Genomic DNA, 13964 nt, shown 5'->3' with positions numbered 1-13964 from the left:
ACTCCGTTCCCAGCTCCTGCGCAATGTTGCCACGAGGAGGAGGAGGAGGAGGAAGCCAATGGCAGAATTCACAAGCAACCCACGGAAAAAAACACAAGCCAGCGGTTCTGCCCAGCTTAATGCCCTGGCAGGGGCTGTATGAAGCAAGCAAGCAAACATTGCACAGGTCAGCGAGCTCCTACCACCCAGCCGGTCAGGAATAGCTGCAGAGCCAAGTTCAGTTCTGGAAAACGTGAGCACGTGTACGAGCAGGCAGCGGGGCTGAGCCAGCAGGTGGCTGGCCTTCTTCTTCTGCTCCTTGCACCAAGGGAGGAGGGTGGGGATGGCCGCTGATTCTGGGACACTGCAGAAGGCACCACCCAGAGCAAGTATCAGGCAGTACCAGTTGGAGTTGATACCGAAGTGAGGCAGGACAAAGTCTCCAGGCTCTCCTTGGTTTTACCTCTTCGTGCCCAAACTGCTGTTAGAAGAAGCATGATAGGAAAATAGTGCTGGTAATAGAGAGAAAAATCATGTTTTCTTCAGGAAAAGGCTTCTGCATTCACCACACCTGTGCTACTTGAAGAAAAACAAATAGCAACTTGGCAGCTTTCTACAGACCGAGGGAATATTTTTCTTCAGTCCCACGTAACCCAGCAAGTTAATCCCCTTCTTCTCAGACACGCTTAGATAACAGGAGCTACGCCGCATGACCTAAGCTCATCTGTATGTTACATTTGAAAAGACTCCTCACAACTCAAGTTCCCTCTTCCCTCACTAAAGGAATCTGACACCTTTCACCAGCGCAACTTCGCCTGCCCATGCGCTACACGGACCTTGAATCACAGCCCTAGGGCTTCCTGCCCACACCTGCTGATGCCCAGGAACGTTTCCCTCACCAACTGCAAACACAGAAGCCATCTGTCACATTTCTTCCTTGCCCTTCCACCGAGACCAGAAAAGTGTTCCTCTCCCACAGAGGAAGGGGGAAGCAGTTGATGAGCAGAAGAGCAGAATGGCCAAGTCGATACTGGGAGGCAGGACGACAAATTCTCCTTCAGCTTCCCGAGCACGCAGCTGGGCGAGCTGCCCTGCCTCGGTGGCAGCACTCCTGCAAGCTGCAGCACGCTGGCGAGGGCTCCGTGTGTGGATGCAAGTCAAGGCAAGAGCCACCAGGGCAAGCCTCAAAGGCTCTTGCAGCGCAGCGTCAAGTGCCCGCAAACATTCCCCGTGGGTGCTCAAGGAGCCACTACATGTGCGTTACCTGACAACGTGACAATGGAACAACGTCCAGGAAAAGTCACTGCCGTAGCATGTAGAGTCCTTTGGGGACTGGCACATTTCTGCATGCATGGCCCTGGCAACCGAGACACACCACAGAGTTGTTTCAGAAGCCTACCTCTTTGCCCTCGTTTCATAAGGGCCCTAAATAGACTGCTTAAATTCCAAACATTTCTGTTTAAGTAGGAATTTACACGCATTGGTCCAAGCTTACACTCAGTAAATTTATTTTCTGAGACAATGAGAAATTATGATAAAGCCTAAAACAATCATTACAACAAAAGCAGGAATGCTCTCCAAGCAGAGAGAGCACACGGTTGCAGTGGAATGCTTAAAGAACGTGACTCCTAAACTTGAAGAAGTTCTTAAGGCCACGGAACCAGAGTCCTCTGAAGTACCGATGGAAAAAGGACAGAAAGATTAGTTTCATCAATTCGATTATTAAATTAGTTCAGTTCACTGAACGCTGGGGGAGGGAAGCATAAAAGAGGGGGGAGATGTTTTCTCTCTTCTAATCTCTGAATAAAAACAACACAAGGGAGGATGAGTTATGCTCACTCTAAGATCTGGAAGGACACAATGACCAAAAACAACCAGTTCGTTTTGCTGAGTACAGATAACACTGCCTTGTTACACTAAAACAGTTTCAACAACAACACACTCCAGCAAGCATATTTTCTCTTCGGTATCGAGCCCTTGATTATAGTCTAGTTATAAAACATTTAGTTTTGCATGTTTTTAATTTGACCTTTTTATTCAAATGCAGTTTTGCACAAGTCATAAGGAAAGGAATTACTCATCCAGTAAATCCAAGTGACTATTTTCTAACGTAAACATTTACTGTGATATAATAGCATAACGCGGATGCATGTATACACTATCATCCTGCTTAGCAAGAAATATTAATAAATTAGCTTCGCCAATTAGAAGGTACCTTCCTTTTAGGAAAACACCAAATGCAAAACCAGGCTTACGTGAATAAGTTAAATCACCCACCGAGATTTGAAAGCAGCAAGTTGGAAGCCTGGCTTTAAACCACTCAGCCTTGTTTGTTTCACAGCTGGCCAAGAGGGCCCCTCTCCCCAGAGAGGGAATGGATGCCACTCCTCTGCCCCATTCATTTCAAGAAATTGTACAAGTTTATTTACCCATATATATTTCTAAACCTTTAAATAAACTACAGAACCTAATATGCCAGGGAACACCTACTCTCTTGTCAGTCACCTGCTTTAGCAACCAGTGCAATACTCACCGAACATCTTTTATTTACATCCCAGAGAGGCATAATTCAGCTTGGCTCTGCAGCATGGCTTTGAAAGCCCTTCAATCCTCCCATCCCTGTTCTCCCGCTTAATCCTACAGACAATGGCTTTGGTCTGATCAAAACAAGAATTAGATTTCTAATTCTCTAACATCGTTCTCTCCATTTCACCATCAACTTCACACTAATAAACACGTATTTCCCCCCCCCTTCCCTTAAACACAAAGGACAGGTTTTCACTCTGCCCTCCTATGTGCACTACCTGAATCAGCCTTTGCCCTCCCCAGATAAGACACTTAAAAGCTTGGCAGCGTAGATTTCAACTCACGTTACGAAATGAGGCTGCTATCACCTTAACATTTTCTTTTGGACGCTCCATAAAGCGAGTGATTTTACCTTACAGGAAATCTGGTTTTGAGATCTCCAGGTCTAAAACTGCAAGCCACGCTGGCTCCCAGGATGCCTCCTTGTTAGCGAGGACACCAGCGAGGAGTTCGTCAGTGCTCCAAAAATTGGAGAAAAAAGATATTTTGTCTTAAGCAGCAAGTCACAGATGGCCACCACCACACAGGGGGGCTAGAACTTTTAACAGAGAAATGAATGCCAGAACACGTAAAGCCTGATCTAATTTAACAATATCATACCCATCAGTCAAACCAAAGCTCGTTCCAATACAGCTTGCCAGCTGCCATAACCGCCGTGGAAATGCTGGGTCAAACATTGTACTTACATACGAGCAGAAGCATGACCAAGTTGAACCTGTTTGTGGCCTAGATGCAGAACCGTGCCTGACTGCAGGAAGCACTCCCCTGAATTCCCTCCCAAGATGAGGCTCCTTCCCACGGAGACGGTTTCCACAGCAAGGAGGATGCGATTCTGCCTTCCTGAATTATCATGCGGCGAGGAACACACAGTAACACTCTGTAGCAGAGCAATTTTCCCCAGTGAAACAAAATATCCTCACATGTTAAGTTTCACCTCAATTCTGAAACAGTTGCTTTTCTCCAAGATTGTCAGATCTGCAGGTCTTATTGTTGGGGGTTACATCAATCTGACAAGTTTTCCTATTCGATATACAAAGACTCACAGAGCTGTGGCAATGAGACTTTGACAGCAGCTGCTTCCAGAGCAGCAAGCAGGATCGCCCTTTAACACGTTCAAGACAAGGCACCTTATATTCTATATTCTTCCCTGGGAACATGACTTCTGGAAAACAGCGACAGCTAAAGGCCTTAAAATCAAAGCTTGACATTTTGAAAAAAGTCCTTGCTGATAGCCAGATGCTCACATACCAGATCTAATTAGAAAAGATGCAACTTTTGTGGTCTGAGACCATCCCCACTTCTAAAGACCGGATCGCATGTTTAAAGACAGCAGAGCATTCATCCTTCTCTGTACCAAAGAATGAGCGCTCTGAGAGTCCTAAGGGCTATTCCTAGAGAAAGCACCCTTCCTGAAAAACTTCTCTGAACAGAGATAGCAGCGCTGGAAACGCCACTCTCCCTACAGGTGTGAGATGGGGATGAGGCAGCAAGCTGCACTTGTGCAGCAGTAACTGCTCCCCAGCGACAAGGGTAACCCAAGGCACACGGCCAGGATGCAACAAGTCAGTGATAAAGTTTCCTGTTTGTTAGTTTTTGCTTTTTTCTTTTTTTGGATTAGGCAATTTATATATAACTAGGCCCTGCTACAGTACTTCTGCTGCTGTTCTTCACTACACAAGCAGCTGTGGGGTTCCTCGAGGAGCCACAGAGCTCCTGAGCAGCTCCACACTCTCCACACTCTGCCTCAGGTTTATTCTCCCAGCTATTTTGCTGGCCTCCTTCTGCAAAGAAGAACACACATGTGTAAACACAGGAGAAAGAAACACTAAGCTCCACGCCAGATTTCGACAAGGGATTAGGCCGGGAAGCTGGGCAGCCTGCTCTCAGGCCTTGCAGCAGGAGGAACCTTCTGGTGAGCATGTTGCAGGCGTGGTGGCAGAGAAGTGTGGCAAGGCCAAACTCCATCCTGCCTGGGCACAACGCGTACTGTCTCCAATGCCCTCTTCCCACAGCCCAAAGGAGGGAAGGCGGAGCTCAGCAACATACGGCTAGAATTCTCAAGCCAAATCCGCTCTCTTAATTAGAAGGGGAGACCACTACTCGCTAGGGGAAGGAGCAAACAGCTTTTCCTTTTTCTGCCTGCCCTCATGTACAGTCTTCTCCCGGACACCTGGGGAGCAGCAGATGCTCCACGTTCCTCATGATGAGCAGCAGAGCTCAGAGGCTTGTCTTCCCTGCAAACATAACCTGCAGTCATAGCCAGGAACTGGCTGACACACAGTGATCCAAACGGTTAGTCACGAACGTGAGTCAGGGCTGGAGACTCCCGCAGAAGCAGCTTTGCAGTGAGGAGCCCAATGGTGCCTTTAGGGGAAAAAAAGAATAAATAAAAAAAGGCAGGGGGGTGGGAAATCTGTGGTGGAAAGTATCTCTCAGCAGCGATCCGAGGTTTGTTGTGCTGTAACGAAATACCTGTTGCTGCACATCTCCGGACCTCAGCACAACATGTGGCAATGAAATGGCACGCAGAGAAATCACCACCAGCAGAAGCCCAGTTACCCTCTCATGGTGCCGTGTAAACCGATGGCCCTGCAGATGAGCCTGTGCCCCGGAAAGCTCGCGATGCAGGCTGACAGGACGCAGCAGGTGAAGGGGACAGCAAAACGCTGAGCTGAGCAGCGCAGACAAGGACAGGCAACGAGCAGGCACAAAACAAGCAAACACCTCCCCATCCTGCACCCCGCAGCACCTCCAGCAGAGCTCGGGACTCTCTGGGCACACAGCAACAGCCACAATCACCCGACCCTTCCCACCTCCTGCCCCATCCACTCAGAGGGGGGAAACCTTTTCCAGCGCTGTCCCAAAGCAGAGCCCTCTCTGCTCTGTGATCCCAGTGGGCGAGTGGCTCCTTCCTGCGCTGCCTGGGCCCTGTTTCCTTCCAGCACCTTCCAGCGCCTCCCCAGCCCCAGGAGGAAAGTTACCGGTGGTGCTGGCCTGCCGCTCCGACCCGGCCGCCCACGCCACGAGTGTCTCGCCCCGCCTCGCCCCACTCCACCTAGCAGCCGCCCACTCTGGGAAGCAGGGGCTCGGTGCCCACCAGAGCAAGCCCCCGGTGCAAAATCCACCCCGAGTGCTGTGGGAGGCCGGGAGCAAAACGAAAGCTGGGGTTTGTGCCAGCAAACAGCTGAACCGAAGTCGGTTCCACACGCGTGGCTCCGAGCTGAAGGCAAGGCGGTGGCTTGCAGCCACGCCACACGCTCGTGTGGCCGATGGCTCAGGGCGGGCGAGACCTCAGAGACCTCGCTCAAGGACGAGCAGCCCCTTCTGTAAAAGGGGCCGGATCGCTCCCCGGCGCGGTACGGGGCAGCGTGCGGTGACTGGTAATTGAGGCCGTGACCAATCCTTTTCTTTCCGCATCGGTCGGAGCTGGGAGAGCTGGCCTGACGTGCAAATTACCAGTTAGGGGCTGGGGTCAAGGCGAGCTCGCCCGGCACTGCCTTTACATCACAGCTCTGACCCAAACTTCTGCCTGACGCCTGCTCCGGCCCCAGCGGCGCTCGAAGCTCTGCTTCATCACCGGTTTCCTGCCAGCTTTCTCAGATCAGAAAAGAGAAGCAAAACCAATAAAAAATACCACAACCAAGTAGGTGGGCGCCTGCTGCGAACAACACCCGCTCCTCATCCGCGAATAACTTCTTACCGGGCAGGAAGGCTAGAAAAACACACAGCAAGGCGACCCTTCCCAAGAAAGACGAAATATCCTCCGGTCCATGCAGCATCCAGGCGCAAGCGGATTAAACAAACCGTTCCGCCCAGCTGAACCTTGGCCGCTGCACGCAGCGGGCGCGGACACAGCCCCCTTTATACCACAAATAACACAGCACCCACGCAGCTCCGAAGGGATGGCAGCCGGGAGAGCCCCCCTCAGCCCGCTTAGGGCACCGCGGTCGCCCCCTTACCTCACGCGGCCGCTGTGAGGGGCGCAGGGCCCTGCCCGCCGCCTCAGGGCCGCCACCGGCCCGGCCGGGCGCCGCCTCAGCCGGGCCCCGGGCAGGCCGCGCGCGCGCAGTGCTGAGGGGAGGCGGAGGCAGCGCCGGGCGGGCCCGGGGTGGACGGAGAGGGGGGAGCGCGATGGCGGCTGAGGCGCTGCGGGGCTGCTGGAGGGTGTGCTGCGGGTGCAGGGCGGGCGCCGCGCTGCTGCTGCTCCTGGCGCTGTGCCTGCAGCCCGCCCGGCCCCGCAGCCTCCGCTTCGTGACGCTGGTGAGGGGAGGGAGAGGAGAGGAGGGGAGAGGAGGGGAGAGGAGGGGAGGGCACGGGGAGCGGGGCTTGCGCTGACCGCCCGCCGCCCGCAGGTGTACCGGCACGGGGACCGCTCGCCCATCAAGGCCTACCCGCGGGACCCCTTCCAGGAGGCCGCCTGGCCGCAGGGCTTCGGGCAGCTGACGCAGGTGGGTGCGGGCAGCGCGAAGCGGGCCCGGGGAGGAGGAGCGGGGCTCAGGGTAACGCCGCTGCCGTTGCAGGTGGGGATGCGGCAGCAGTGGGAGCTGGGCCAGGCCCTGCGGCGGCGCTACCGAGGCTTCCTGGGCGCCGCGTACCGGCGGCAGGAGGTGAGTGCTTATTTCATCCGGCTCTGCCTCGGGTGGTCGGCCAGACGAGGCAAACTGAGAGCCCTGTAGGGTTGTCTGTCCTGTTTGCCCCCTCTGTGGGCTCCCCAGGAAGTACACAGCTGGACGTGGTTCGGATCACACCCCCTCTTTGTCGTCTGCTGCTTCAACAAAACTTCCAGTGTCAGCTCAAACGTGGATCCTTTAACCCTCCTCAGTAGTTCCTTTCCAAACGTACTTCGCTCTTACAAAGCTTTTGCCAGCTGAAGCTGTTTCTCTTCCCTTGCCTGAGAAGGAAAAACAAACCGTGGCATATGCAAACAGGAACAGTTCCGCTAACCAAGCCCATACCAGCTTGAGTTGAGCAAGCTCTCTTATGAGAAGCGTTGCCTCTGGTTGACACTGTGTGACCATCTGTCACCTGACTCAGCGACAAGCTGGAGCCGTGGCAAAAGGTGCTGAAGAAAGCAAATATGCCCAGGGCTTAACTGTTGTGTGTTTTTTTTTTATGACACTTGTAAAATTAGATGCTTACCTTTTAAAATAGTTCCTTTTTTCAGAGCTTGCCTAGGATGAAGGCAATCCTGTCTAGCATGTACAGGATCAGTTGTTTTCAGGCCACAGTTGGGAGGTAAAAGTGGGTAGGAATTGTCAGACTTTTTTGCCATGACTGGTAAGTTTTGAGATACGGGGGATGCTATACAGGGTGAGCATATGTGGTGGTTTTTTAGCATTTAAAACCCCAAGCTTGACATTCTGTTTGATTCTTCTGGTTTTCAGTTCTTGTTTCAGATCCAGTATGCTGGGGTTAAGGGCATTCTTTCACACGTGTTCCTGCTCTTTTGCACTAATTTTCTCCCAATCTCCTCCCAGTGATTTTAGCACACAGATACCGGAACAGCAAAGTTTTGCCATTTTGACCTTCTGAACTCTTTAGTATTTTCCCTTTTCTTTCCTTTCTGGCTCAGATCTCTCTCTCTGAGCTCTGGAATGGTAAGTCTTGGCCCATTAATCCCAAGAGCCCACACTGATCAAATGATATCTCAGCTCTCCCCTTCTCTTTCTTAGACCACAGATTATTATTAATTATTTCTCAGATGGCAAAGCTGAGGCTTGGAGAAGCCGGGTTTCTGCAGGAGCAGCAGCTTGTTCCTGGAACAGAGAACTGAACACAGCAGTTTGCCCCAGTCCTGCTCTGTAAATACGGCGCATTTCCTATCTGTGCCCATCGTTATCTACATCTCTGTCTTGCTCTTCTCTGACTCGTTTATTTTCAGACTCCCTTCTTCCTATCTGTAACATCCACACAGTGCTTCTCGCTATTTCACTTACCCAGAACAGACTGCTGTAGCATCGCACAGCGAAGCATCTTTCACATCCATCCTTAAAGTTTCATCCAGGTTGACGCCAGCAGGCCCCGTCACTTCAGTTCCTGTTGTCCACAAGCAGCTGCAGGGCACGTGGCGATGTTCCTCAGCACGTGCGTTGTCCTGCGTCCCAGCGGCACCGCTTACAGTGGCGTTACTAACGGTGCGCTGTCCCTGTCCTGGCAGATCTTCATCCGCAGCACAGATTACGATCGGACGTTGATGAGTGCGGAGGCCAATCTGGCAGGCCTGTATCCCCCAGAGAGACAACAGATGTTCAACCCTAACATTTCCTGGCAGCCGATCCCCGTACACACAGTGCCAGAGTCTGGGGAAAGGGTAAGTTAGTCCCGAGGATACATCCTGACTACCCAAGTGGCATGTTGTGCTGACCTCTCCAAAAGTCTTTACTTCAGGCTCGATTCAGATTGTTTTGAGCTTCTCCTGGGACCTGACTTGCAAAGATTCGTTTGTTCTCTGAATGAGATGAGAACTGAGGGGCTGTGTTTGTTCACTCAATATATTAGCTGCACCAGGCCACACACAGGCTGGCTGGAGCATGTTAGAGGGCAGAACTTGAAGCTGTAGATGGTCGGGGTTTCATTACCATTCTGTATGTTTTAAATCCTGTACATATGGAATTCCCAGTGACTTACCTGCTCTCGTCTCTGCCCAGCTACTGAAGTTCCCATTGAACCCCTGCCCACGGTACGAACAACTACAGAACGAAACACGGCACTCGGCAGAATATGTAAATAAGACCAGAGACAATTTGGTAAGTGATGGTGTGAGATAAAGCGGCCCTGTAGTTAAAATACCGCTTCTACATTATCAGAGCTCTGACAATATCATGTAGTGCATATCATGCAGCACGAAACTGGAAAATTGAAGGCCTCTCTCCTTCTGTTCATACCTACAGCAATTCCTGCAGATGGTGGCAAATGAGACTGGGATTCGGGATGTCTCTCTGGAGACTGTCTGGAGTGTGTATGACACACTGTTCTGCGAAGTAAGTTTCCGCATAAATGCGCATGGATTTGCACTTTGCTATGTAAACCTCCTGCTTTGTAGCTTAAATATCATGCCAAAGCCAGGAAAAAAGGCCACCAGCACAATAAATACCTCATTTAAAAGACACTAGAAAATGACCTCAACCTGAAATCTTCTGATGTTCGTGGACAATTCTGAATTAAGTAAGGTAGAAATGAGATCTCTGGAAGCTGAAGGAGTGCTAACTTTATGATTTAAATTGGGTGTTTTAAATTTGGACTGTTCCTGATTCTGCTTCTGTTAATTTGGATCGGTAACTTCTTTGCTTCTGTTAATGCCCTCTCTAAAGAAGTGCTCCACTGTGTTAAGTTGGGTTCACCAACATTTGTTTTTTGACCCATTATGAGGTCCTGTGACAAAGACTCTAGAGACAGACGTTACTGTTTTACTGGGGTGAAGCACAAAATTCAAATGGAATTTTCTTGAAAGCACCTCTCCTGGAAGCTTAAAAATAAAAATCGATTTAGCAGTGCTAATGCCAAAGTAAAGGTCGTGCATCCAGGAGACTTACAGTTGTGGCACAGGTTTGTGTACAACCATATAGCACAATGAAAAAAAATAAAGTGATCTTTAAATATCAGACTGGTAAGTGATAGAACAAAATGTAAACCCTGACACTGACGTGCTGCTTTTGACACTCTGTTGGTCCTATGGAGATGCAAGGGTAGTGAGATTGCTGGCAATGGTACAGTAATGCAGTATATACTACATTAGGGATGCAAAGCATAAATCTGCATGGCATTACACTTTGCTACATAAAGTAGTTGCCTGAGTTGCTGCAACCTGAGAATATTCTAGCCCAGAGCTGCATTGCACTGTGTAAATTTGCCCTTTGGATCAGAAAGCCAATCTCCTATCTTGTAACAGTGACAGTGAAGCAAGTTCTGTCAGTAACAAAAACTCCTAGTCAAAGAGATCAAGAATTTCAAAACTGCGCTTTCAAGACTCACTTAAAGAGCTTCAAATTGGGCCCGGAAGCCCAGCTGACAACCATCATATCCCTGAGAACCTGGCTGACAGCTCACTGTCCCAAAATGAAACTACAACATAGTAAGGAAGGGGAGAGTTACTGTAAAAACTATACCCTCAGCCTGACTAATGGCTGTGGCCACTTTGAGCTTCCTCCTTTTTTCTCACTTTTACAAACAGTGCCCTGAAGAGGAGTGTTTTTTCTCACCTGAGCCAGCAGGTTCGCTCTACCATCTGGATTGGAAAAAAAAGAAAAAAAAAGAAAAAAGGTCCAAGAAATACCTGAACTTTCCAGCTACTCTCTTTGTAAATTAATGAAAACCTAACTAAATACCTAGGTTGCTGATGGGAATTTCTGTGAACTGCTGAGGCAGAATGGGCCCTTAAGGATATTCAAACTCGTCTTCTGGCAGTTTAACAGGATGTGGCATACAAAATTGCTCCATCCGAGCAATGCCAGGGAACCACAACTTTTGTTTGTCTGCCAGTATAACTAATCCTTTCTTGTAAAGGGTTGGCTGCAAAGCAAATTCTTCTCTTGGTTCCCAGTTCTGTGTGTTCTAGGTTTGATTACCGGGCTCTGTCAGTGGTGCATCCCACTACTACGTCTGCTAACACTAAGTGCTTGCTAACTTTTCCAACATCTTTCAGTGGCCCACAGAGCCTCCTGGGGAATTGTGCTGCAGGTAAACCAGAAACCAAATGCCCCAAGATTACTGTACTGTCCTAACGCTCTAACCCTGTGCTCCAGGTATGCATTCACAGAAAAGCAGCTCCTAGATTCTAGTCTTGATGCTTCTCACAATTAGTTTCTGAAACAACATTTAAAAGGAATGACATGAACTACGTGTATTCTCTGTATGCAGCGTGACAGGGTGAGGACAGAATCCTAACTAGACAAGGGTCCTACTTAAACAATACAAAAAATCAGCAGCAGTAAATCAACTCCAGACACCCTGACTCCCATTCTCTGATTAGATTGTGGTCCGTGCTGCCTCCAGATGAGTACTCTCTTTCTCTTCCTAGCAAGCACACAAAATGGATTTGCCATCATGGGTTACGCCAGATGTCATGTCCCAGTTGAAGCAACTGAAAGACTTTGGCTTTGAATTTCTGTTTGGAATCCACCACCGGGTAGAAAAAGCTCGTTTGCAAGGCGGTGAGTGCAGTAGGGAAGGAGCTTTGTGCTGCTCTGCCTAGATTTTGAATCTTACTAGCTGTTCCCTTTCCCCAGGGGTCCTGCTGGATCACATTAGGAAAAACCTAACCAAAGCAGCAAATGCCTCTGCTCACCAGCACCTGAAACTTCTTGCCTATTCAGCGGTAAGTCAGAGGTTGGGTATGAACTTTGCTCCATCTCCTCCTCCTCACACTTGGGGTTGGGGCTTGCTAATGGTTTTTACCCTTTCTGGCTTCTCTCCAGTCTGTGCAGTGAGCAGGAGATGCATCTTTGCCTCTGGCTGGGTGGGATATGCAATACCTGGCATCGTTCCTCTGGGGCCCCCGAGGAAAATTCCCAAGTTGCACTTAGTTCCTGGTATAGCTTAGGCTCAGGGATAAGACCAGCAGTCTTTGGGGAACCACTGCTGTATTTATTTGGTGGATGGGTTGCTGCTACTCCAACGTGATGTTTCAGCAGTACAGCTAAAGAGAGTCACCCCCCTTTCCAGCAGCCTGCTGGCTGGAAAGTCAAGCATCTCCCAGATTGCTCCCTAGAGATTAATCCTTAAAAGAACAATGCAGGATAGATACGGCTGTGTTTCACCTCCTCCCCTTCTCTGGCACCATCACAGATCACCTTTCCGACTACTGCTCCTTTCCCTTCTTTCAATGGAAGTTACAAAGGTGGCTTCCCTTCTGCACTGCCCTGCCCATTGCTGGTATGGTCTGAGCTGCCCTGCCACATTCATGAGGGTGACTGATTTGGTTTTTTTCCCTCTTTCTCAGCATGACACCACACTTGTGGCACTGCAGATGGCTCTAGATGTCTACAACAAGATTCAAGCACCATACGCCTCATGTCATTTATTTGAGCTGTACCAAGAGGATGATGGGTGAGGGCTGCAGTAAAGATGTCTGCTGTGATTTCACCTCAAGGGTTAGATACCTAGGCTAGGTGCAATCTAGGGGGATGCAAGCTTGCTCCTAGTGGCAGACTCTTAGGAGGAAAACTGTGACCAGACTGAAGGAAATGGTGTGCACTCTAAGATTGTTTTTTGGGAAGGGGTGACTTGAACTGGGGGAAAAAAAAAATCTAGCTGTGTTTTGTTTTCAGTGACTTCTCTGTGGAGATGTTTTTCCGGAATGAGAGCGGGAAGGAACCTTTCCCACTGACGATCCCTGGCTGTCAGCACAAATGTCCCCTGCATAAATTCTTGGAACTCACAGATCCTGTTGTGCCTCAAAACTGGGAGCAAGAATGTCAGGTAGCAAGCAGCATGCAAGAGACAGGTGAGCCCAGGCTGGAGCAGAACGTGGCAGAAGGGGAAAGGTTAGAATTACTGTGACCACTTATTTTCTCCCTTGCAGGACTGTTTGTGGGTCTGGCCGTGTGTGGATCCGTTCTCCTTCTCCTTATAATCCTCCTCTTGATTGTACTTCTTCGCGTACAGTCTCAGCCCCCTGGCTACCGGCACGTTTCCAATGAGGGAGAAGAGCAGGCCTGACAGTTGCTTCAACTGCTTCCCAGGCAGTAGCGGGGAGCAGCGTTGCCCCTAAGGATGATTGGGCACCTTCAGTAACTGAGCATTCTTCTGCTTTGGCCATTGCTTCCCAGAACGAAGCTGAACTGTGATTTTTTTGGACATTTTTTAAAGGTGATGACCCAGAGAGAGGACTGACATACCCTAATGGAAGTGACGCATTTTACTTCTGAGAAGCCAGGGTACTGTGTGGTGCCTCCAGCCCTCATACAGTCAGCCTGGGATTCTCACCAAGGCCAGTTGGAGCAGCAGGCTCCTTGTGAAGAATTTTCCTCCTTTCAGTGATTGTAAATGTTACCACTCACCCTTCCTGTGGCAGGGGGACTTGGGCCTCCAGAAGGTGCCACGTGGAGCATAATTAAGAATTACATCTCTCTTCGGGTTCAACTTGCTTTGTGTGCTTTTCTCTCAAGTCCTTGGACTCATGGTGGTGAGAAGGCTGAGCTTGGAGCAGAAGGCCCAGCTCCCCCATGATGCACAGACACTCATCTGCTGACCATGCAGAGGGAGCTGCTGCAGAGATGGCAGGTGGTGAAAAGCATTTCTTGAGGCTGCTGCTAAGTAGTGGTTCATGGTCTCCTTTTCCCCTCATCAAAGTGTAGTTCAAGAGAGAACTGGCCTGTAATCAGGACAGGACTGCAAACCTGGCAGTGGTTTCTAGCATTCAGCTCAAAGTAGGTTATGTATGATCCACAGAGTAAAGAGCT

At 49.9% G+C, this 13964-nt stretch overlaps 2 protein-coding genes across 4 annotated transcripts in view; one reads left to right on the top strand and one right to left on the bottom strand.

Annotated features, from left to right (window-relative positions):
- Positions 1-6641, bottom strand: part of NR1H3 (nuclear receptor subfamily 1 group H member 3) — a 29830-nt gene extending 23189 nt beyond the window's left edge. The window contains exon 1 of one of the 3 annotated variants that reach the window (XM_084522096.1): positions 6525-6641. The gene's annotated coding sequence lies outside the window, so the exon portion shown is untranslated. Of the gene's footprint in view, positions 1-5378; positions 5467-6265; positions 6379-6524 lie in introns of those variants that run through there. The other 2 variants (XM_084522101.1, XM_084522100.1) reach the window with 2 other exon arrangements.
- Positions 6561-13644, top strand: ACP2 (acid phosphatase 2, lysosomal). Its single transcript, XM_084522093.1, has 11 exons — positions 6561-6825; positions 6918-7013; positions 7086-7172; positions 8723-8875; positions 9213-9311; positions 9456-9545; positions 11582-11714; positions 11790-11878; positions 12503-12609; positions 12831-13006; positions 13085-13644. The coding sequence occupies exons 1-11, from the start codon at positions 6697-6699 to the stop codon at positions 13219-13221; spliced, it is 1296 nt and encodes a 431-aa protein (XP_084378219.1). The 5' UTR covers positions 6561-6696; the 3' UTR covers positions 13222-13644.
- Positions 13645-13964: the final 320 nt, after the last annotated feature.

This window comes from Aythya ferina (assembly GCF_964211825.1).
Source record: "Aythya ferina genome assembly, chromosome: 5".
NCBI classification, from domain to species: Eukaryota; Metazoa; Chordata; class Aves; order Anseriformes; family Anatidae; genus Aythya; species Aythya ferina.
This window is presented reverse-complemented; position numbering and strand designations above follow the sequence as displayed.